The 24,803-nt window shown below is 47.7% G+C and overlaps 1 protein-coding gene across 1 annotated transcript in view; it reads right to left on the bottom strand.

The window, feature by feature from the left end:
• Positions 1-24,803, bottom strand: part of CEP120 (centrosomal protein 120) — a 167,634-nt gene that overhangs the window by 110,257 nt on the left and 32,574 nt on the right. Inside the window, exons 7-12 of the mRNA XM_075324926.1 lie at positions 24,204-24,428; positions 23,877-24,126; positions 21,990-22,167; positions 21,435-21,584; positions 5,445-5,627; positions 1,551-1,647 (exon numbers count right to left, since the gene is read on the bottom strand). Of these exons, the coding sequence (XP_075181041.1) occupies positions 1,551-1,647; positions 5,445-5,627; positions 21,435-21,584; positions 21,990-22,167; positions 23,877-24,126; positions 24,204-24,428 (1,083 nt within the window). The remainder of the gene's footprint in view (positions 1-1,550; positions 1,648-5,444; positions 5,628-21,434; positions 21,585-21,989; positions 22,168-23,876; positions 24,127-24,203; positions 24,429-24,803) is intronic.

Raw genomic sequence — 24,803 nt, 5'->3', positions numbered from 1 at the left:
AATCAGCATGTGGGCTCCTGCCGCCGTACCCGCAATGGGTACCTCAACCTTACAAACACCTCCGACATACAGTGGGGTGAGAAGGGAGCATGCTGGGAGCCCTGTATGGGCCCTCTTTTCTTCCATCCGACATAGTCAGCAGCTGCTGCTGACTAAAAACAATGGAGCTATGCGTGCGTGTCTGACCTCCTGCGCACAAAGCTAAAACTGAGGAATCCGTACTCCTACGGGAGGGTGTATAGCCAGAAGGGGAGGGGCCTTACACTTTTAAGTGTAGTTCTTTGTGCGGCCTCCAGAGGCAGTAGCTATACACCCACTGTCTGGGTCTCCCAATTAGGAGCGAAAAAGAAAAATCTTACGACGTGACCCGGCCGACACATCATAAGTGACGCACATCCGGCATCGTAAGTATGATTGTAGTGTGTAAAACCTCCGTACAATTGCGATTGAACGAAAATCCGTTCATCGCATGCATGTCGTTCATTCCTCAAAGACTGAACGTGTGGTTGTGAAATGTTCCTGAGGCAGCACACATCGCAGTGTGTGACACCCTGGGAACATTGAACGACAGCTTACCTGCGTCCCGCGGCTCCCGGCCAGCAATGCGGAAAGGAGGTGGGCGGGATGTTTACGTCCCGCTCATCTCCGCCCCTCCGCTTCTATTGGCCGGCTGCCGTGTGACGTCGCTGTGACGCCGAATGTCCCTCCCACTCCAGGAAGTGGACGTTAGCCGCCCACATCGAGGTCGTATGGTCGGGTAAGTACGTGTGAAGGGGGTTAATCGATTCTGCGGCACGTTCAACAAATTGAACGTGCTACACATACGATGGGGGCGTTGCAAATCGCATACGATATCGTATGTGAAATTGCAACGTGTAAAGCAGTCAGAGCCTAGAGTAAGATTTCTGGCTTAAGGTATGCCACAGCTTTACACCAGAATTCTTGCATAATCGCTCTGAAGAATCAGGGACATAGAGCATAGTCCACAATTTTCCAATGGATCTCTGCATAGAATAGTGTAATCTACCAAACGATAAATATGTATACCAACATAAACTAGGATAACCTTTTTGGCCTCCTGTGGCAAAATGGAGCCCTATGGCTACGTTTTACATTTACACTGGATATATGGAAACTAGAGGGCTTAAAAGTAATGTGAACAGTGCTTTAGAGAGTGTGTAATTAGGCAAACAAAGCCTTCTGGCTCCCTAGTTTACATTGCATATGAATTCCATTCACTGCAGAGCTTGGGTTTGTTAGCCGCCATTTAGGAAGTAACAGATGGTTGTTCGGACACGGTGAATATCACAGTAGCACTTCCTACCGATTTCAGGCTTTTAGGCACTAACGAGTATAAAGTACTGGACATCATTGACCCATTTTACTTCCTTTTCAAAGTGCATCCTCCACGTTTCATTTTTTGCATGTACACTTATCATACCTGAATACAGTATATATTGCAGTTTGGGCCTGTACTGGTTCTACACGTTGTGTCTGCTCAGATTATAAAGCCATCGGACGGTCATCAAATAAATCAAATATAATAATACCTGAAATGACTCGGACACAACAACTTCTCGTTCTTTCACCAGTCCATAGTCCTCTAATATGATAGAGTATGAAAGATCGGCCACTTTGTTTTCAGATCTGAAAGGATTATATGCAAATGTTCATCATAGCATTCACAATAATGTAAGAAAAAGAACAAAATAAGAAGTAAACCACAGGAGAACAGAAAATGGCTGTGGGGAACAGAAAAAACAAACCACAATCTATGTAACAATGAAAAACATCAACCTTATTTTATGTAGAGATACTGCTCAGTTAACGTAAAAAAAAAAAAATATATATATATGGGATATTACAATTTTAAACAATTATTTAATTGATTGCATAATATTAATTTATACATCTTTTTTAAAAACACATTGTTTTATTCACTGGAGGAAATAATCTCATAGATCAGCATAGCCTCTATCCTGGATTAATGTAGAAAGCAGCACCCTCATCTACATACAGCTCATATCCAGCCTATATTTCTGGGAGGGAAAATCCCATAAGAAAAAAAAAAATCTGAAACTTGAATCAAACTACAGAATGCACATCAGATGGTTTAGAAATGAATGAATGAATGAATGAATGAATGAATGAATGAATCAATCAATAACATTTGCAGACTGAAAGTAAAGGCAATTTACTTAACTAACGGAAAACACTCACATATGTAAAGTCATTTTACCACGTCTAAGGTGTATATGTTTTTTTCATAACACATAATTGATAACTCACTGTTTGTTGGGTGTCCCCGCATGTGACACATTAATCCCAAGAACACATTTGAGCAGCGCGCGGCTCAATCCCACCTCTTCATTACCTATTCATGGTCTATGGGACTTCAGTAAACAGAAAAGTACCATATTTTCCAATGTATAAGATGACTTTTTTAACCCCTGAAATCTTCTTAAGTCGGGTGTCGTCTTATACGGCGGTGTATGCTGTCTGCCGTCATGGCTTTACTGCTGTTGAATGCTTTACGGCGGCGCAAACCATTCAACTGCAGTAAAGTCCTGACAGCAGCAGCAGCCCTGTGTATTGGATGCGATCATTGAGGGGTCTATGTACCTGCGGTCCACAATAAGCACTCCTGCATGATTGCATCCCACACGGCGCCGCAAAGCATTCAACTGCAGTAAAGCCATGATGGCAGCCAGCAGCGGCCATTCCGTGTACCAGACAAAATCACCGAGGAGGTCTATGTGCCTGCGAACTACAAGAAACAGCTGAGGACACCGCAGGAACGGAGGAGAGGGGAGAATATTTTTTATGGTGTGTAAACAACGGCATAATAGGGGACAAGAAGGTGACCTGTAGGAGGACATTACTAAACAATGGGCACATTACTGCAGGGGACATTACTAAACAATGGGGATATTACTAAACAATGGGCACATTACTCGGGTCGGCTTATACAGTATATCCCAAACTCTATATTTTAACTGGAAAAGTTGGGGGTCGTCTTATACACCCAGACGTCTTATACGTCGGAAAATACAGTATTGTACTTCAAGCTCTCTGGACTAAATACAATGAAAGAAGTGGTGATGCTCATGTAAGCCCATCACTCATTGAAAACAGGGCACTCCAAAGCCCAGTTCTTGGGATTAGTGGGGGGTCCTAAGGAGAAGTCTTAGCATATTCTGTGGATAGGTGATAACTTGCTATTATGATCCTACAGGCTTAAAAAGCAATGTCCAGTCAGACAAACTGTTTCCATTTGTTCTATACACGAAGACGGACAGGATCCCTTCTAACAAATAACATCTGACTTCTAAAAATAAATAAATTATAATATGCCTCTGTACCAGTATATTTTCTAATACATTGTCAAATTGTCACCTAGCACATTACAATCATGGACATCTTCATACAAATTTTAATCAAAAATCCTTAAAAAGAATCTGTCAGCAGAATCAGACTGACGGACAACAGGGCGCGTAAGGATTCATCTATGCGCCTCTTACGCTTATGGTGTCGTGCAGAAACGTTCTTGGCGAAATCTAAAATTGTAAACCCTGGCTAAATACGGATGTTTAGTGCAACAAGAATATACATAATAAAGCACAAGATCATGGAGGTATCTAGTGTATGCTGACATATTAGGAATGCTCTTCTCCTATAAAAGGGCACTATAAACAAAAGCCGACTATAATGTGAGTAATGATCCGCAATGATTCCTTTTCAGACAGCGCCATCAATTGGTTTGAATGTGTATCGTTGTAGTGCTCTAATCACACTTGCATGTGGGACACAATAGCATAGCAAGTACTGAATATTAGGCTACTGGAAAATCCCTTTAAGTCTGGCCCAAACTTTCAGATTGTGGGATCGCGACAAAGAGCAGGATTACACAATACTGCAATATGCTGATGGAGGCTTGTGATATGTGCTATCCTAATCCAGCACCCATCATGCCCCAATACTTGATCGTGGCGCCTCATTGGGTTGCCATGTCATCTGAGGAGTACCCATTCACAGCCACACTGGTCCTCCAATGAAGCTTTGCCACATTATTATTTTCACTATTGATATATTCAACATTAAAAGTAAAATATATATATATATATATATATAAATATAAAAAATATATATATGTATAATTTTTTTCTTTCTTTCTATTTACTGTGTGGATAGAGATAGAGATAGATATATATATATATATATATATATTTGCCTTATTCTGTCTGTCTGTCTGTCTGTCTTGCTCCAAAATTGTGTCCTTACGGTGACACAAAGCTGATTGGCCGCTGGGCTCACCATGGCCCCGCCCCCCGCACGGATTGGCCGCCACTCAGACTCAGACTCACTCACTCACACTCAACGCAGCAGACACACAACACCCAACACACAAACACCGCGGCACACACAAATATACGCACATACTGCACAACACACACATTGCACAAAACATACCTCCCTCCAAAACACACACACCCACACAAACCGCGCAACACACATACACAACGATACAGATACACAGCGCTCCACAAATAACGACACACAACGCAACACACAAACAACACCGCTCTCACCCCCCGCTACACCCAGACAACACCCAGAACATGTACAGCCCCTACACAAACACTTGGTAACTACACACAACAACATATATATATATATATATATATATATATATATATATATAACAAAAATCATACATTAACTACACAATACGTAAATTCTAGAATACCCGATGCGTAGAATCGGGCCACCTTCTAGTATTATATATATATATATATATATATATATATATATATATATATATATATATATATATATATATATATATATACACACATACACACATACACATATATACATACACATATATATATATATATATATATATATATATATATATACACATACATATATATATATATATATATATATATATATATATATATATATATATATATATATATATATATATATACATACACACATATATACACATATATACATACACACACACACAAGTGTAGTTTTACTTGTAAAAAAATATACGCACACACAAAATACGACTTATCCCACAAAAAAAAATATACAACTTGTGGTTATATAGGAAGAAATTAGGGTGTTGAAAACTAAAATTGGCTTCGAAAGTGGTTAAAACTAATCTGGTCATCTCCCGTTTTCGAGGGAACTTTTTATCACCCCTAGAGAAGCTATATAACGTGAAGTGTATAGTAAGGTGGGTCCGCACGCTACATTTGGCAGCAATCTGCGAGAATTGCATGGCATTCTGCTTAGCAAATTTCTCATTGATAAGTAAAAACCAAGAAATTCCAGCACACATTCATTCTACAGTAATGAAATGGAAAAAGGTGACACTAGGATTAATATTTGGGGATTGCCCAAGTCCTTTGCTCATGACCATGTCTTACCCCTGCATGGACAGAACTGGAGCCTTCTCATTAAAGGTCTGTCTCCAGCAGTTGTCTTCATTTTGTCCTAGGAACCGTGTCTTTTCTGTACTTAACACATTTGATAAATGAACTCTCGCTATTCCGATGAGAAGATCCTTTGCAGATTTGTCCTTGTGCCACACTTCAACAAGCAGCGGCATCCTAGAAAAGATCAGGGGATCAGACAAGGGATGATGTGAGAACAGCGGTATTCTACATGGACAGAGCCACACTGCCCTCTAGTGGTCATATGAAGAAAACAAATGTAACATAGTAAAAGGGGTTTTCAATTTTTTAATAAAACCATTAGATTAACCTTAATCTGTAACTTGCGGTAAATGGCGGAAAAAAAGTGAATTAACTTCTGGTAAATTCTGACAAACACGATCCAACTTTAATCAGGTCAATTCAAGACTTCAGGAGTTGAAACTGAATGTCGATGTGATCCACCCCCAAACCTGCTTATAAGGGTATGCGACCCTTTAAACGTCACAAATCTATACATTAGTCTGCAATCAGATACTCAATTAATGGGAAAATCACAAGGTCTTCTTCCTTATGTAAATGAGACTTTTGCCGCAGCATATCTCGAACCGCTGCGCCCCGGTCTCTATACACGACCTTGTGCCAACGTCTCACCGGTAGTGTAATCAAACCCATGTAAGCGGGTTCTGAGGGTGGATTGTGCGGATAGATTCCTAGTGTGGATCATAAGCAACATATATATAACCTAATGAAAGAACACAAGATAAAAAGTACAACTGCAGGAGGTCACGCTGCAGGAATCCCCGCTGTTAGAGATATAGGGAGTCCAGAGACCCGTTATTGAGAAACTGTAGTCACTAAGTTTAATCTCTAGGGCTACGTCCCCACGATCAGTGTCTGCAGCGTCTTGGACAAACCGCTGCATTGTACAGTACAAGCACAGTGGATGGATTTATAGAAATCTTGTGCCCACTGTGCTTTTTTCCACAGCATAAACTGACACGCAGCGAAGCTTTCCAAGCCACAGCACGTCAATTTATATTTGCAAAGACATGTGTGTTGTTGGTGGGAAACCACAGCGAAAATTTACTGAGCCCAGAACTCTGATCATGGGCACTGACGCTGCATTCTCCTGTCGAGAAAACCGGTGTCTCCCCAAGAGAAGCCATGCTGCGCCTAGAACGCAGTGTGTCCGGATCAAGGGCACTTACACTACGCTCACTAATCACAGTAAGTCCTATTAGTCATGGGCGCTATTTAAGTACAATGGGGCATTTACGGTACAAGAGAATCGCAAACGAGTATTGTATAAAAGTAAAAAAAAAAAAAGCTTGTTCATTGAAATTGTATTTTGTGCAGCAAAAAGAAGGGAATTTTGTTTACTTACCGTAAATTCCTTTTCTTCTAGCTCCAATTGGGAGACCCAGACAATTGGGTGTATAGCTACTGCCTCCGGAGGCCACACAAAGCACTACACCCAAAAGTGTAAGGCCCCTCCCCTTCTGGCTATACACCCCCCCGTGGGATCACGGGCTCCTCAGTTTTAGTGCAAAAGCAAGAAGGAGGAAAGCCAATAACTGTTTTAAATACAAATTCAACCCGAGAAACAACCTCGGAGAACTGAACTGTTCAACATGAACAACATGTGCACCCGAAAAAAACAAACTTCCTAAGAAAACAGGGCGGGTGCTGGGTCTCCCAATTGGAGCTAGAAGAAAAGGAATTTACGGTAAGTAAACAAAATTCCCTTCTTCTTTGTCGCCCCTAATTGGGAGACCCAGACAATTGGGACGTCCAAAAGCAGTCCCTGGGTGGGTAAAAGAATACCTCGTGATAGGGCCGTCAAACAGCCCTTTCCTACAGGTGAGCCACCGCCGCCTGAAGGACTTGTCTACCTAGGCCGGCATCCGCCGAAGCGTAGGTATGCACCTGATAATGCTTGGTAAAAGTGTGCAGACTCGACCAGGTAGCCGCCTGGCACACCTGCTGAGCCGTAGCCTGGTGCCGTAATGCCCAGGACGCACCCACGGCTCTGGTAGAATGGGCCTTCAGTCCTGATGGAATCGGAAGCCCAGCAGAACGGTAGGTGTGAAGAATTGGTTCCTTGATCCAACGCGCAAGGGTGGATTTGGAAGCTTGCGACCCTTTACGCTGACCAGCGACAAGGACAAAGAGTGCATCCGAGCGGCGCAGAGGCGCCGTGCGGGAAATGTAGATCCTGAGTGCTCTCACCAGATCCAATAAATGCAAAACCTTTTTCAAATTGGTGAACTGGATGCGGACACAAAGACGGTAAAGTGATATCTTGATTGAGATGAAAGGAAGATACCACCTTGGGAAGAAATTCTGGAATTGGACACAGAACTACCTTGTCCTGGTGAAACACCAGGAATGGAGATCTGCATGATAACGCCGCCAGCTCGGACACTCTCCGAAGAGACGTGACCGCCACTAGAAAGGCCACTTTCTGTGAAAGACGAGAAAGGGAAACCTCCTTCATAGGCTCGAAAGGCGGCTTTTGGAGAGCAATTAGAACCTTGTTCAGGTCCCAGGGCTCCAACGGCCGCTTGTAAGGGGGGACGATATGACAAACCCCTTGCAGGAACGTGCGTACCTGAGGAAGTCGCGCCAGGCGTTTCTGAAAAAATACGGATAGCGCGGAGACTTGACCCTTAAGGGAGCCAAGCGACAAACCTTTTTCCAACCCAGACTGCAGGAAGGAAAGAAAAGTAGGCAATGCAAAAGGCCAGGGAGAAACTCCCTGAGCAGAGCACCAAGATAGGAATATCCTCCACGTCCTGTGGTAGATCTTGGCGGAGGATGGCTTCCTAGCCTGTCTCATGGTGGCAACCACTTCATGAGATAAACCTGAGGCCGCTAGGATCCAGGACTCAATGGCCACACAGTCAGGTTCAGGGCCGCAGAATTCAGATGGAAAAACGGCCCTTGAGACAGCAAGTCTGGACGGTCTGGTAGTGCCCACGGATGGCCTACCGTGAGGTGCCACAGATCCGGGTACCACGACCTCCTTGGCCAGTCTGGAGCGACGAGAATGGCGCGGCGGCAGTCGGACCTGATTTTGCGGAGCACTCTGGGCAACAATGCCAGAGGTGGGAACACATACGGTAGCCGGAACTGCGACCAATCTTGAACTAAGGCGTCTGCCGCCAGAGCTCGGTGATCGTGAGACCGTGCCATGAAAACCGGGACCTTGTTGTTGTGCCGTGACGCCATCAGGTCGACGTCCGGCATCCCCCAGCGGCGACAGATCTCCTGAAACACGTCCGGGTGAAGAGACCATTCCCCTGCGTCCATGCCCTGGCGACTGAGAAAGTCTGCTTCCCAGTTTTCTACGCCTGGGATGTGAACTGCGGATATGGTGGATGCCGTGTCTTCCACCCACGTCAGAATCCACCGGACTTCCTGGAAGGCTTGCCGACTGCGTGTTCCCCCTTGGTGGTTGATGTATGCCACCGCTGTGGAGTTGTCCGACTGAATTCGGATCTGCTTGCCTTCCAGCCACTGTTGGAAGGCTTGTAGGGCAAGATAGACTGCTCTGATCTCCAGAACATTGATCTGAAGGGTGGACTCTTTCCGAGTCCACGTACCTTGAGCCCTGTGGTGGAGAAACACTGCTCCCCACCCTGATAGACTCGCATCTGTCGTGACCACCGCCCAGGATGGGGGTAGGAACGACTTTCCTTTTGACAATGAGGTGGGAAGAAGCCACCACCGGAGAGATTCCTTGGCTGCCTGAGAGAGGGAGACCTCCCTGTCGAGGGACGTCGACTTCCCGTCCCATTGGCGGAGAATGTCCCATTGTAGTGGACGCAGATGAAACTGCGCAAAAGGAACTGCTTCCATTGCTGCTACCATCTTCCCTAGGAAGTGCATGAGGCGCCTCAAGGGGTGCGACTGGCCCTGAAGGAGAGATTGCACCCCTATCTGTAGCGAGCACTGTTTGTCCAGTGGAAGTTTCACTATCGCTGAGAGAGTATGAAACTCCATGCCAAGATATGTTAGTGATTGGGTCGGGGTTAGATTTGACTTTGAAAAGTTGATAATCCACCCGAAACTCTGGAGAGTCTTCAGTGCCACGTTCAGGCTGTGTTGGCATGCCTCTTGAGAGGGTGCCTTGATAAGTAGATCGTCCAAATACGGGATCACGGAGTGACCTTGCGAGTGCAGGACTGCTACTACTGCTGCCATGACCTTGGTGAAGACCCGAGGGGCTGTCGCCAGCCCGAAAGGTAGAGCTACGAACTGCAGGTGTTCGCTTCCTATAACGAAGCGTAGAAAACGCTGATGCTCTGGCGCAATTGGCACGTGGAGATAAGCATCCTTGATGTCTATTGATGCTAGGAAATCTCCTTGAGACATTGAGGCGATAACGGAGCGGAGAGATTCCATCCGGAACCTCCTGGTTTTTACGTGTTTGTTGAGCAGCTTTAGATCCAGGACGGGACGGAACGACCCGTCTTTCTTTGGCACCACAAACAAATTGGAGTAAAAACCGTGACCTTGTTCCTGAAGAGGAACAGAAGTCACCACTCCTTCCGCCTTTAGAGCGGACACCGCTTGTAGCAGAGCATCGGCTCGGTCGGGCGGTGGGGAAGTTCTGAAGAAGCGAGTTGGAGGACGAGAGCTGAACTCTATCCTGTACCCGTGAGACAGAATGTCTCTCACCCAACGGTCTTTGACCTGTGACAGCCAAATGTCGCCAAAGCGGGAGAGCCTGCCACCGACCAAGGATGCGGAGAGAGGAGGCTGAGAGTCATGAGGAAGCCGTCTTGGTAACGGTTCTTCCGGCTGGCTTTTTTGGGCGTGATTGAGTCCGCCAAGAATCTGAGCCCCTCTGATCCTTTTGAGTCCTTTTGGACGAGTAGAATTGGGACCTGCCTGAGCCTCGAAAGGACCGAAAACCAGACTGTCCCCTCCTCTGTTGGGGTTTGTTTTGTCTGGGCTGAGGTAAGGATGAATCCTTACCCTTGGAGTGTTTAATGATTTCATCCAAACGCTCACCAAACAATCGGTCACGAGAAAAAGGCAAACTGGTTAAGTACTTCTTGGAAGAATCTGCCTTCCATTCTCTCAAGCACAGGGCTCTGCGTAAAACCACAGAGTTGGCTGACGCCACCGCCGTACGGCTCGTAGAGTCTAGGACAGCATTAATCGCGTAAGACGCGAATGCAGACATTTGAGAGGTCAAGGGTGCCACCTGCAGAGCAGATGTACGTGTGACCGTGTCGACCTGTGTAAGGCCAGCTGAAATAGCTTGGAGTGCCCATACGGCTGCGAATGCTGGCGCCAACGACGCTCCAATCGCTTCATAGATGGATTTTAACCAGAGCTCCATCTGTCTGTCAGTGGCATCTTTAAGTGCCGCCCCATCTTCCACTGCAACTAGAGATCTGGCTGCAAGCCTGGAGATTGGAGGGTCCACCTTGGGACACTGTGTCCAGCCCTTGACCACGTCAGGGGGAAAAGGATAGCGTGTATCTTTAAGCCGTTTGGAAAAACGCTTATCTGGATAAGCGTGGTGTTTCTGGATTGCGTCTCTAAAGTCAGAGTGGTCCAGAAAAGTGCTTAATTTACGCTTGGGATACCTGAAATGGAATTTCTCCTGCTGTGAAGCTGCCTCCTCCGCAAGAGGAGCTGGTGGAGAAATATCTAACATCTTATTGATGGACGCTATAAGATCATTCACTATGGCGTCACCATCCGGGGTATCTAGATTGAGAGCGGCCCCAGCATCAGACTCCTGATCAGTTACATCCGCCTCATCACACAGAGTCGTCCCGCTGGGACCCTGACCAGTGTGATGAAGTTGAGGGTCGCTCATAGCGAGCCCGCTTAGGTTGTCTGGGACTGTCGTCCGAGTCAGAGCCGTCACCCTGGGGTGCATGTGACACCCCCGGAGCTAGGAAGTGGTCCAGCTGAGGGGGACAAGGTGGCAATGAATCAACAGTGCCCATGGTCTGAGTTACTGGTCTAGACTGCAATGTTTCAAGAATTTTAGACATAGTCATAGACAATCTGTCAGCAAAAGCTGCAAACTCCGTCCCTGTCACCTGGACAGCATTCACAGGTGGTTCTCCCTGGGTCACCTCTAGCAGCGGCCCCGGCTGAGCGATTGCCACAGGGGCCGAGCACTGCACACAATGGGGGTCAGTGGAACCTGCCGGTAGAGTAGCCCCACATGCGGTACAAGCAGCATATAAAGTCCGTGCCTTGGCACTTTTGCTTTTTGCGGACGACATGCTGTTGTCTCCTTGAGAAATCTAAGGAGGGTATATAGCAGAAAATCACCAGCGACTGTACAGTGCAAAGTATTGCCAGCACAAAATACAAAGTACACTATGGCACAAGTGGGGGAGAGCCCTTGAGGGCTGCTTACCGCCCGCTGAAAAGCGGGTGTGAGGTCGTAGAATCCCTTGTCTGAGTCTCCCCGTCTCCCCTCTGCAGCTCAGCGTGCAGGCAGGAATGGCTGCCGGCGTCCTGTGAAGAGGGGCGGACCGTGGGCGTCACAAACAAAAGTGCGGGAAACTGCGTCCCACTGTGCCTAGTGTGAGGGCTGGAGTATGTAAAACAGACTCCAGCTCTTAGCGCTGCTGGTCTGTACAGCGTCCCGCCCTCCTCCTGACTGGCAGGTCTGGGGGCGGGAACGATACGAACCAGGCCGCAAAAGCCGGGGACTGTAGTAATCTAGCGCGGCCGTCATATATGCACGGCCAGCGCGGAAGTCCCCGGCGCACCACAAATCCCAGCCGCGACGCAGTAAAAACTGACCCCCGCGGCCGGATCGGCCGATCGTACTAAGTCACCTCACTCAGCAGAGCTGTAGTGAGTAACGGCACAAGCGCAGCAGCGCTGTTTACCCCGGCGCACTAACACACCCAGCAATGCTGCAGTGTGCGTGCGATAAGCACGGGGACACGGAGTACCTTGATGGAGCAGGGTCCTGTCCCTGAGGAAACTCCGCTCCGTATCCAGCAGATCCTCCAGGGGCTGTGGATGGAGCACGGCCTCAGTGCCCGGAGACCGGTAAAGTCCCACTTCACCCAGAGCCCTAATGGGGATGGGGAAGGAATCAGCATGTGGGCTCCAGCCTCCGTACCCGCAATGGGTACCTCAACCTTAACAAACACCGCCGACAGAAAGTGGGGTGAGAAGGGAGCATGCTGGGGGCCCTCGTATGGGCCCTCTTTTCTTCCATCCGACATAGTCAGCAGCTGCTGCTGACTAAACAGTGGAGCTATGCGTGGATGTCTGGCCTCCTTCGCACAAAGCATAAAACTGAGGAGCCCGTGATCCCACGGGGGGGTGTATAGCCAGAAGGGGAGGGGCCTTACACTTTTGGGTGTAGTGCTTTGTGTGGCCTCCGGAGGCAGTAGCTATACACCCAATTGTCTGGGTCTCCCAATTAGGAGCGACAAAGAAACAACTGTTGTGATCAGTGCATCGTCCTGTGTAAACAGGGCTCGGCCAATGAGAACTATGGCTCACTCAGTGTGCATCATTTGTTTTGGTCTGCTAGTGTAAACAGGCATTTAAAGGGGTTTACCCACTAAGAAAGTATATTTTAATCAATAGATCTTTGGGGGGGTGTTGTTCAAACTGTTTTATCTCATGGAAAGTATCATCTAGGATAGCGTGCTGTATTGTCTGTATACTATTTTACATCCTTCCCTGCCCAGGAGCTGTGGTATGATCAGACCATGACCCTGTGCGGTCAGACACAGCCATTACACAGCACATAGCAGGGGCACATATATAAGATTGTCTCAGCACAGGAATAATTTTTTTTAACATTCAATTATGGAACTTAGAATTGTTCCAAGGTCTATAGATAAAAATAAATTTTGTTTGAGGGAAAGTCCCTTTAAATAATCACCATTCAGTAAAAGTTTATCGATTGGCGGTTGTATCGTGCCACTAGTCGGTCCATGTAAGTTTAAACCTCTTTTTATCAGGTACTGCATTCAAAAGAAATGAGCATTAAAGAAGGGAATTTTGTTTACTTACCGTAAATTCCTTTTCTTCTAGCTCCTATTGGGAGACCCAGACAATTGGGTGTATAGCTTCTGCCTCCGGAGGCCACACAAAGCATTACACTTAAAAGTGTAAACCCCTCCCCTCTGCCTATACACCCCCCTGTGCATCACGGGCTCCTCAGTTTTGGTGCAAAAGCAGGAAGGAGGAAAGTTATAAATTGGTCTAAGGTAAATTCAATCCGAAGGATGTTCGGAGAACTTAAACCATGAACCAAAGAACAATTCAACATGAACAACATGTGTACACAAAAGAACAACAGCCCGAAGGGAACAGGGGCGGGTGCTGGGTCTCCCAATAGGAGCTAGAAGAAAAGGAATTTACGGTAAGTAAACAAAATTCCCTTCTTCTTTGTCGCTCCATTGGGAGACCCAGACAATTGGGACGTCCAAAAGCAGTCCCTGGGTGGGTAAAAGAATACCCCGGTAATAGAGCCGAAAGACGGCCCCTTCCTACAGGTGGGCAACCGCCGCCTGAAGGACTCGCCTACCTAAGCTGGCATCTGCCAAAGCGTAGGTATGCACCTGATAGTGTTTCGTGAAAGTGTGCAGACTCGACCAGGTAGCCGCCTGACACACCTGCTGAGCCGTAGCCTGGTGCCGCAATGCCCAGGACGCACCCACGGCTCTGGTAGAATGGGCTTTCAGTCCTGAAGGAACCGGAAGCCCAGAAGAACGGTAGGCTTCAAGAATTGGTTCCTTGATCCACCGAGCCAAGGTTGACTTGGAAGCCTGCGACCCTTTACGCTGGCCAGCGACAAGGACAAAGCGCGCATCCGAGCGGCGCAGGGGCGCCGTACGAGAAATGTAGAGCCGGAGTGCTCTCACAAGATCTAACAAGTGCAAATCCTTTTCACATTGGTGAACTGGATGAGGACAAAAAGAAGGTAAGGAGATATCCTGATTGAGATGAAAAGGGGATACCACCTTAGGGAGAAATTCCGGAACCGGACGCAGAACCACCTTGTCCTGGTGAAACACCAGGAAGGGGGCTTTGCATGACAGTGCAGCTAGCTCAGACACTCTGCGAAGTGATGTGACTGCCACTAGGAAGACCACCTTCTGCGAGAGGCGAGAAAGAGAAATATCTCTCATTGGCTCGAAAGGTGGTTTCTGAAGAGCCGTTAGCACCCTGTTCAGATCCCAGGGTTCTAGCGGGCGCTTGTAAGGGGGGACTATGTGGCAAACCCCCTGCAGGAACGTGCGTACCTGCGGAAGCCTTGCTAGACGCTTCTGAAAAAACACAGAGAGCGCCGAGACTTGTCCATTAAGAGAGCCGAGAGACAACCCCTTTTCCATTCCGGATTGAAGGAAGGACAGAAAAGTGGGCAAGGCAAATGGCCAGGGAATAAAACCCTGATCAGAGCACCAGGATAAGAAGATCCTCCACGTCCTGTGGTAGATCTTGGCTGACGTTGGTTTCCTGGCCTGTCTCATAGTGGCAATGACCTCTTGAGATAACCCTGAAGACGCTAGGATCCAGGACTCAATGGCCACACAGTCAGGTTGAGGGCCGCAGAATTCAGGTGGAAAAATGGCCCTTAAGACAGCAAGTCTGGTAGGTCTGGTAGTGCCCACGGTTGACCCACCGTGAGATGCCACAGATCCGGGTACCACGACCTCCTCGGCCAGTCTGGGGCGATGAGGATGGCACGGCGGCAGTCGGACCTGATCTTGCGTAACACTCTGGGCAGCAGTGCCAGAGGAGGAAATACATAAGGCAGTCGAAACTGCGACCAATCCTGAACTAATGCGTCTGCCGCCAGCGCTCTGTGATCTTGAGACCGTGCCATGAATGCCAAGACCTTGTTGTTGTGCCGGGACGCCATTAGGTCGACATCCGGCTTCCCCCAGCGGCAACAAATCTCTTGAAACACGTCCAGGTGAAGAGACCATTCCCCTGCGTCCATGCCCTGGCGACTGAGAAAGTCTGCTTCCCAGTTTTCTACGCCCGGGATGTGAACTGCGGAGATGGTGGATGCTGTGGCTTCCACCCACAGCAGAATCCGCCGAACTTCCTGGAAGGCTTGGCGACTGCGTGTGCCGCCTTGGTGGTTGATGTATGCCACCGCCATGGCGTTGTCCGACTGAATTCGGATCTGCCTGCCTTCCAGCCACGGATGGAACGCCTTTAGGGCTAGATACACTGCCCTTATCTCCAGAACATTGATCTGAAGGGAGGACTCTGTCGGAGTCCAGGTTCCCTGAGCCCTGTGGTGGAGGAAGACCGCTCCCCACCCTGACAGACTCGCGTCCGTCGTGACCACAGCCCAGGATGGGGGCAGAAACGATTTCCCCTTCGACAAGGAAGTGGGAAGAAGCCACCACTGAAGGGAGGCCTTGGCTGCCCGAGAAAGGGAGACGTTCCTGTCGAGGGACGTCGATTTCCTGTCCCATTTGCGGAGAATGTCCCATTGAAGTGGACGCAGATGAAACTGCGCAAATGGAACTGCCTCCATTGCTGCCACCATCTTCCCTAGGAAGTGCATGAGGCGTCTCAAGGGGTGCGACTGGGCTCGGAGGAGAGATTGCACCCCTGTCTGTAGTGATCGCTGTTTGTCCAGCGGAAGTTTCACTATCGCTGGGAGAGTATGAAACTCCATCCCGAGATATGTCAGCGATTGTGTCGGTGTCAGTTTTGACTTTGGGAAATTGATGATCCACCCGAACCTCTGGAGAGTCTCCAGAGCAATGTTCAGGCTGTGTTGGCATGCCACCCGAGAGGGGGCCTTGACAAGAAGATCGTCCATCACTGAGTGTCCCTGAGAGTGTAGGACTGCTACCACTGTTGCCATGACCTTGGTGAAGACCCGTGGGGCTGTTGCCAGGCCGAAAGGCAGTGCCACGAACTGAAGATGTTCGTCCCCGATGGCAAAACGCAGGAAGCGCTGATGCTCTGGTGCAATCGGCACGTGGAGATAAGCATCCCTGATGTCGATTGAGGCTAGGAAGTCTCCTTGGGACATCGAGGCGATGACGGAGCGGAGAGATTCCATCCGGAACCGCCTGGTTTTCACGTGTCTGTTGAGCAGTTTGAGGTCCAGAACGGGACGGAAAGATCCGTCCTTTTTTGGTACCACAAACAAGTTGGAGTAAAAACAGTGACCCCATTGCTGAAGGGGAACAGGGATAACCACTCCTTCTGCCTTCAGAGTGTTCACCGCCTGAAGAAGAGCATCGGCTCGCTCGGGGGGCGGAGATGTTCTGAAGAAACGAATCGGAGGACGAGAACTGAACTCTATCCTGTACCCGTGAGACAGAATGTCTCTCACCCATCGGTCTTGGACATGTGGGCACCAGGCGTCGCAAAAGCGGGAGAGCCTGCCACCGACCGAGGATGCGGTTTGGGGAGTCCGCAAGTCATGAGGAGGCCGCTTTGGGAGCGGTTCCTCCGGCGGTCTTTTTAGGACGTGCCTTAGACCGCCATGAATCAGAGTTCCTCTGACCCTTTTGAGGCCTGTTGGACGAGGAGAATTGAGACCTGCCTGAGGGCCGAAAGGACCGAAACCTCGATTGTACCTTCCGTTGTTGAGGTCTGTTAGGTTTGGACTGGGGTAAGGACGAGTCCTTACCCTTGGATTGTTTAATGATTTCATCCAATTGCTCGCCAAACAGGCGGTCGCCAGAAAACGGCAAACCGGTTAAAAACTTTTTGGAAGCAGAGTCTGCCTTCCATTCACGTAGTCACATGGCCCTGCGGACTGCCACTGAATTGGCGGATGCTACCGCTGTACGGCTCGCAGAGTCCAGTACAGCATTCATGGCGTAGGACGCAAACGCCGACGCCTGAGAGGTTAATGACACAACCTGCGGAGTAGCGGCCCGTGTGACTGCATTAATCTCACACTGACAAGCTGAGATAGCTTGGAGTGCCCATACGGCTGCAAATGCCGGAGCAAAGGACGCGCCGATAGCCTCATAGATGGATTTCATCAGGAGCTCTATCTGCCTGTCAGTGGCATCCTTGAGTGATGCACCATCTGCCACTGCAACTATGGATCTGGCCGCCAGTCTAGAGACTGGAGGATCCCCCTTGGGACACTGAGCCCAACCCTTGACTACGTCAGGGGGGAAGGGATAACGTGTGTCATTAAGGCGCTTAGTAAAGCGCTTATCCGGAAAAGCTCGGTGTTTCTGGACTGCATCTTTGAAGTCGGAGTGATCAAGAAACGCACTCCGTGTACGTTTGGGAAACCTAAAATGAAATTTCTCCTGCTGAGAAGCTGACTCCTCACTCGGAAGGGCTGGAGGAGAAAGATCTAACACCTGATTGATGGACGCTATAAGGTCGTTTACTATGGCGTCCCCTTCAGGCGTATCAAGGTTGAGCGCGGCGTCAGGATCAGAGCCCTGATCTGCCACATCCGCTTCATCTTCCAGAGAGTCCTCATGCTGAGACCCTGAACAGTGAGATGAAGTCGAGGGAAGCTCCCAGCGAGCCCGCTTAGTCGGTCTGGGACTGCGGTCCGTGTCGGAGTCCTCCCCGTGGGACCTATGAGTCGACCCAGGAGCACTTTGCTGCTCCGACCGAGGGGGGCCTGGGGGCAATGAATCAACAGTGCCCGGGGCCTGTGTTACAGGTCTGGACTGCAAAGCGTCTAGTATCTTAGCAGACCATCTATCCATAGACTCAGAAAGTTTGTCAGCGAATACTGCAAACTCTGTCCCTGTCACCTGGACAGTGGGGGCCGGTGGTTCCACCTGGGCCGGGGGTCCCACCAGTGGCTGAGACTCCGGCTGAGTGAGTGTCACAGGGGCCGAGCATTGCACACAATGAGGGTAGGTGGAACCTGCAGGTAGCATTGCCGCACATGAGGTACAGGTTGCAAAGTAAGCCTGTGCTTTGGCACCCTTGCTTTTTGCGGACGACATGCTGTTGTCTCCTCTTAGAGCAATCAGTGAGGGTATATAGCCAAAAGCTAATAGTGTGGCCGTACAGAGTAAATGTATACAATATAAGCATATAAATATACTCTTCGGCACCCAGGGGGGCCAGCACCTAGTAACAGGTGCGGTTTACCGACCGCTCTCAGCGGTTGTGTGACCACCAGATTCCCTGCCTGGGCCTCCCAGAGCTGTTGGAGCTCGGAGTTGTCTATCCTCTGAAGTTCTCCAGCGTCTGAAGTGCTGATAGCAATGGCTGCCGGCGTTCTGAGAGGAGGAGGGAGCCGTGGGCGTGCCTGTAAAAGTGCGGGAATCTGGTGCCCCACGGTGCTCAGTGAGGGGGGAGGAGGATACAAAGTATGCTCCAGCCCTCAGCGCTGACGTCCAGTGCAGCGTCCCGCCCTTACCCCTGACTGGCAGGCCTGGGGGCGGGAATATGCGGTACTAGGCCGCAAAAGCCGGGGACTAAAGTTATAAGCGCGGCCGGCAAACAAGCGCGGTCAGCGCGGTAGTCCCGGCGCACAAACACACCCAGCAGCTGCTGCAGTGTCCATTACACAGGCGCTCTATGCGCCGTCCCCAAGGGGACACAGAGTACCTCAGAGTAGCAGGGCCTTGTCCCTGATGATACCCGGTCTCCTGTCCAGCAGATTCCCCCAGGGGCTGCGGAGGGAGCACGGTCCCAGTGCCTGGTGACCGGTTAGGATCCCACTTCACCCAGAGCCCCTAAGGGATGGGGAAGGAAAACAGCATGTGGCTCCTGCCTATGTACCCGCAATGGGTACCTCAACCTTAACAGCACCGCCGACCAGAGTGGGGTGAGAAGGGAGCATGCTGGGGGCCCTGTTATGGGCCCACTTTTCTTCCATCCGATATAGTCAGCAGCTGCTGCTGACTAAAATGTGGAGCTTGCGTGGATGTGTGCCTCCTTCACACAAAGCAATAAAACTGAGGAGCCCGTGATGCACGGGGGGGGTGTATAGGCAGAGGGGAGGGGTTTACACTTTTAAGTGTAATGCTTTGTGTGGCCTCCGGAGGCAGAAGCTATACACCCAATTGTCTGGGTCTCCCAATGGAGCGACAAGGAAATGCATATGTAATTGAGTCATTAAGTGCTCTGGGTGTGACAGAGCCCTTCCCAAACCTCTGAGTCTCCGCACAGCACCAGTATCGTTAACTTGATCACTGTATGATATCCATGCCTGGCACCCAACATCACACAGCATTAATGTATATATATAACAACAACAATAAAACGAGGAATAAAAATCTTCCAAAAGCTAAGCAGATACTCACAAACTAATGGAAGAAGATGGAAACTGCCGATGCCAAAAAGACTAATGCACTGCCAGCATGCAGCAAGACCTCCATTAAATGGAGACATCACAGGTGCAAAAGAAGATGGTAAAATTGCACACTTGTGGCTTGCATAGGTCACTGTTCACACACACAGGTTCACAGTATCTGGTATGCAGCCCATTAGTTACGCCTCATCACAATAGATGCAGGTGGGCTGCACCAGTACTATAAACGTGCACCATGCAGGGACAGTGACTATAGTATGCAAGGCCTAACAAACAGGCCTGGCTGCATCCTGTATAAAATATTCTGTGCAAAAGAATAAATAAATATATGAGGTATTGGTAGGTAATACGGCCATAGTATGGAAGCCCACAATCCACGTCACGGATCCTCATTTTTGTGGATCCCTACACTAATATATTATATTATTATATATATACGTCCCCTGAGGAAGAAGGTGAAACGCGCGTTGGGACAGGCAGGTGTTGCGGTATCTATCTTACTGGTCAGTACATGGTTGGTTTTTGATGTCCATACTTTTTTAGGGATTACACTATCCTTTACGGAGGCTGATTAACTGTTAAAGCCCTAGTAGATGTTTGGTTGTACCTTTCCTTCCAAACTATGGATGGAATACCATTATTAACTGTTGCTGACAAGTCTCTGTGAACGTCTCATATACTTCTTATGTATGATACCAGCTCACCTTCTATTGAGGATTTACTGCTGTGAATGTTGCTTTTTGTCAATGTTATGTTTTGATTTTATAAATTTGAAATAAAAATATTTTGTTTTATTTTATATTGGAGTTATACCATTTTTTTGTTTCTCTGGCCTATATATATATATATATATATATATATATATATATATATATATATATATATATATATATATATATATATATATATATATATATATATATATATATATATATATATATATATATATATATATATATATATAAAACAACAACAAAAAGAGGAATACAAATCCTCCAAAAGCTAAGCGAAAGCTCACAGACTAGTGGCAGAAGGTGGAACCTGAAGAGGCCAAACAAACAGCAAGACCTCCATTAAATGGAGACATCACAGGTGCCCGCTTGCATCTACTGTGATGGGTGTAACTATTAGGCTGCTTACCAGATACTGTGGACCTGCGTGTGTGATCAGTGAATTATGCAAGCCACAAGTGTGCAATTTAACCATCTAGCGCCTTTTGCACCTTGATGTCTCCATTTAATGGAGGTCTTGCTGCATCCTGGCAGTGCATTAGCCTTTTTGGCCTCGGCAGTTTCCATGTTCTGCCACGAGTCTGTGAGTTTTCACACAGCATTAACTATCAATCAAGCCAAAGAGGCTGGCGCTGGGTGAGGAAACAACCTTGGGGGGCAGAGGCTTGGGGAGTGCTTTGTCACACCCAGAGCACTTAACACCACATTTACATATAAATGAAAGCCCTGATTACCCATGGATACAGCCACACTAAGAAGCTGCATGAGCATTTATGCAATTTTGGAGGGGCGGGTGTGTGATCTTTCTGACAGATGCTTTCTCATGATTATTTTTTTTGGGGGGGGGGGTAGAATAGCCTAGCATACTACTCTATTCTGCTCAGTAAACACAATGGATATCTGACAAGACAAAAGCTTAGCGATACTAAAGCAGCATGAGTATGTATAGGAAATACACTGCACTTTATTAGTTACCAATACGGGCCAGTGCTGACAAGGTGAAAAGCTCCATACCTTATGAACGTTTCCTGAAGTTTATGAGGCATAGCTGCAAAATCAAAGGTGCAATAAGACTGTGGAAGCAACACTTCCATATTTCTCCGTACTTCCACTGGAGGGTTTGTCATAATGGGGGCTGCACTGCCGAAGAATGAGTAAGTGTACCTGAACCGGAGAAAGAAAAGAAGGGCAGCTCAATTTCTGATTACTCAGCCAGGTTAGTCTGTTTCCACTCTACACAAATTGGGAACTAGTGATGGACATACTGACTGCAAAGTCTGACAGAGATAAATGGTCATTTAACCAAAAGTTCTCCCGAGAGTTCTTGTGTTCCCACATGTCTGCCATGAGGCTGGATTTGCTCGGCAGTCAGGTGCGAGGCTGAAAAATCCATGACGTTGCCAAGTGAATCTAAAGTTTGTTCTCAAACTATATACAAGAGGGATAAGTGAAAGCAATTTACTTGTGTGAAGGATATCCAATACATGGGGGACTACTCTAAATTAAGTGCTTGGTAACCCAACATTACCCCAACACAATAAGAGCAAGAATTAAAAAAAGATATCCAACCTTAGCATACAGTTTATAGGAAATCCAACATCTAGATTACTAATGCTCCTCAGGTCAATGGAGAGGCAGAAGTGGTGTGCAGCCGGGGGCACTGCGATCTTCAGGCCAGAGACAGACTCCGAGAGACTCTTCACAGCCTCCACTGAACTGTGAGGAGCACAAGGTGGTGACTGGGCAGCTGTGGTAGACAATGGAGAGATAGAAAATACGGTCATTTGAAGAGCAGGCTAAAGGGGTGGACAACCAGAAAGTTATAATTATATTTTTATTCTAACAAATGATCAAATCAGTCAGGATTCATGTCTGCCAAATCAAGTGGATTGTCCAAGGAAATTCGATTTGCAGTGGAGTTATTCTATATGAATGTTCCTTATTATGCTCTGGCTGTGGCTTCCTGCACAACTAGGCCTCCGACATCAGTTGGGGGTCTGCGTGTCGTATCATCACGACGCACAGTGACAACATAGCGCACAGTGATGTCAGAAATTTAGTTGAGCCGCAAGACACAGTCTGGGGCCAGAGGATGCACAACAGGATACAGGGCATGGAAGAGGCATAGAGGGTGGACTTCAGGAGCGGCGGGACAGGTGAGCGATGAGGTATAACTATTTGTCTGGCCTTCCACGGTTCAACAAAAAGACAGGCATAGCTGGCTGCCATTTTTAACATAAATACCAAAGAAATTAGCCTGAGGATAAGTTAGTGTACATGCAGTGTATAGCAGCATGTTCACACTGTGGTCATTTAACAGACAAAACCTAAGATACAAACAATATGAGCATGAAGTGGAGGTGCTGGGACTTCACTGCAAGAGGAATTATTCATTTGTACATGTTTAATTTTTAACCACATTTTTATTCAGCTGGGACACCACATTATATAGCGTATTTTTCGTTTTGTAAGATGCACTGGATTATAAGACGCACCTCAAATTTAGAGATAAACAATAAAAACAAAAAACTGTGGTCCGTCTTATACTCCGGTGTTGTCACGGTGGAAGGGGTTGGCAGTGGTAGTAGAGTGGAGTCACAGGAGGCAGGGGCAGTGCTGGTGGGGTCGGTCCTGGCAGTGGTGGGGTCGGTCCAGGCAGCGGTGGGGTCTGTCCTGGCAGCGGTGGGGTCTGTCCAGGCAACAGAAAATGCGGTGGCTGTGTGGAGCCGGTGTATATGTGTCCCTAATGCTCTGTCGGCAGTCCTGGCTTCAAAGAAGAGCTCCATCTGTGCACACGCCGACTCCAGGCACCATCATTTGAACCCAAAGCATCTGGGATACCTGCCGCACTGGCCTGCTCCATACAGCCACCGCAGCCTGCCTGCTCGCATGGAGAAGCAGACAGCCGCACCGCACAAACAGGCCTGCGCCAATTCTCCACCTGGTAAGCAATATTCAGATTTTAAGATGCACCCCTCATTTTCTGTCCACATTTTGTGAGGAAAAGTGTGTCTTAAAATCCGAAAAATACAGTAAATGGCCGATTAATAAGAAGAGACAAGATTATATACATTAATAATCAATCAATTAGAGACAATACAGACAATCAATCGAAGACTATTAGATCATATGAATGTTGCAGCCACTTACTCACTTAAAATCACCCCCCTTGACCCAGAGCAGAGATGTTCTGGGGGAACTCTAGTTGCACATACATTATAATGGCATTACATTACAGACAAGGAGCCATGCCAGTGACAATCAATTGATCGCCTTGCAGCTTAGAAAACTATAACAAGTTTTTTTACATCCGCTATATAAATGGCTTTGTTTAGTAAGAGGAGGGATTTTTTTTTCTAGGTTTTACACAGCGTGTAATTAAATAAGTGGATATTTCGCCATCAGAAGCAGAGTGGTGTTCGTCAGGTGAAAGTACGTATATCAGCCAGCCATTACCTGGTACGAGGCGTTCAAATGCGTCATTAGATACAGACTCAGCTTGTGGATAGGAACTTGCGGCTTCTGCTTGCACAGATTTTATACTTTCAATGTCGCTGTCAGTGGCATCGTCTTTGGTAGGTGGAGAACCATTGTACATGGGGGGTTTGGGTAGTAACACATTTGCATTTCCTTTAGGATCCTTGGGTGGTGTAGATGGCTCTTTCACGGTTACATTTTCACTGCGTTCTTTCAAGTGAAGTGAAGCCTGTGGAAACAAATAAGTACGTTTTCCAATGCAAGATTAAGGATTTGCTAAGACGTGTGAAGAGACGGGCATCTTACCTGTAGGGGAGCGTCTTTGTACAGAGAAACAGACACTCCAATGGTGGGGGAGCGATCTGCCGGCACTGAGGGTACAGTCTGCTTGGCTCTGTTAGGAGGCGTAAGGACAAAAGCACCTTCTACGACCACTGGATGATGCGCCATTTCTGTACTTGCCTTCTTCAGCAATCCTGATAACGGAATATCGGTGCTGCCGAGGGACTGATCACCACAACACAGATGAATCTTTGAAGACATAAAAAAAAGGAATAATGCTATAGAAAAGCTGGTCATGAACCGAATCTGAAGTCATGTACATAACTGGAAATGCCAAGATTTCACCATTTTATTGGCATACACAGGGGTCTCACTGGCTTTTAATGTTGATGTTTCACCAGACTTCACAACACAAGCTGCACATATTACTACACAGATCTCTTAAACCTGATAAGGCGGGTGTATTTATTTTGAAAATCTATGTCAGGCGGCCTGTACAATCCTGATATTAAGATGACAATTTAATGAATGCTGCTATAGAATGAAATAGCTCCCGAGTCCAAGTGTATTCAGAGTCCAAACACCAGCCTGACTGACAAGTGCAGCATGTACTGAGCATTGGGA

Source organism: Anomaloglossus baeobatrachus, chromosome 1 (assembly GCF_048569485.1).
Source record: "Anomaloglossus baeobatrachus isolate aAnoBae1 chromosome 1, aAnoBae1.hap1, whole genome shotgun sequence".
In the NCBI taxonomy this organism is placed as follows: Eukaryota; Metazoa; Chordata; class Amphibia; order Anura; family Aromobatidae; genus Anomaloglossus; species Anomaloglossus baeobatrachus.
Note: the sequence above shows the minus strand (reverse complement) of the source record. Positions and strands in the feature narration are given on the sequence as shown.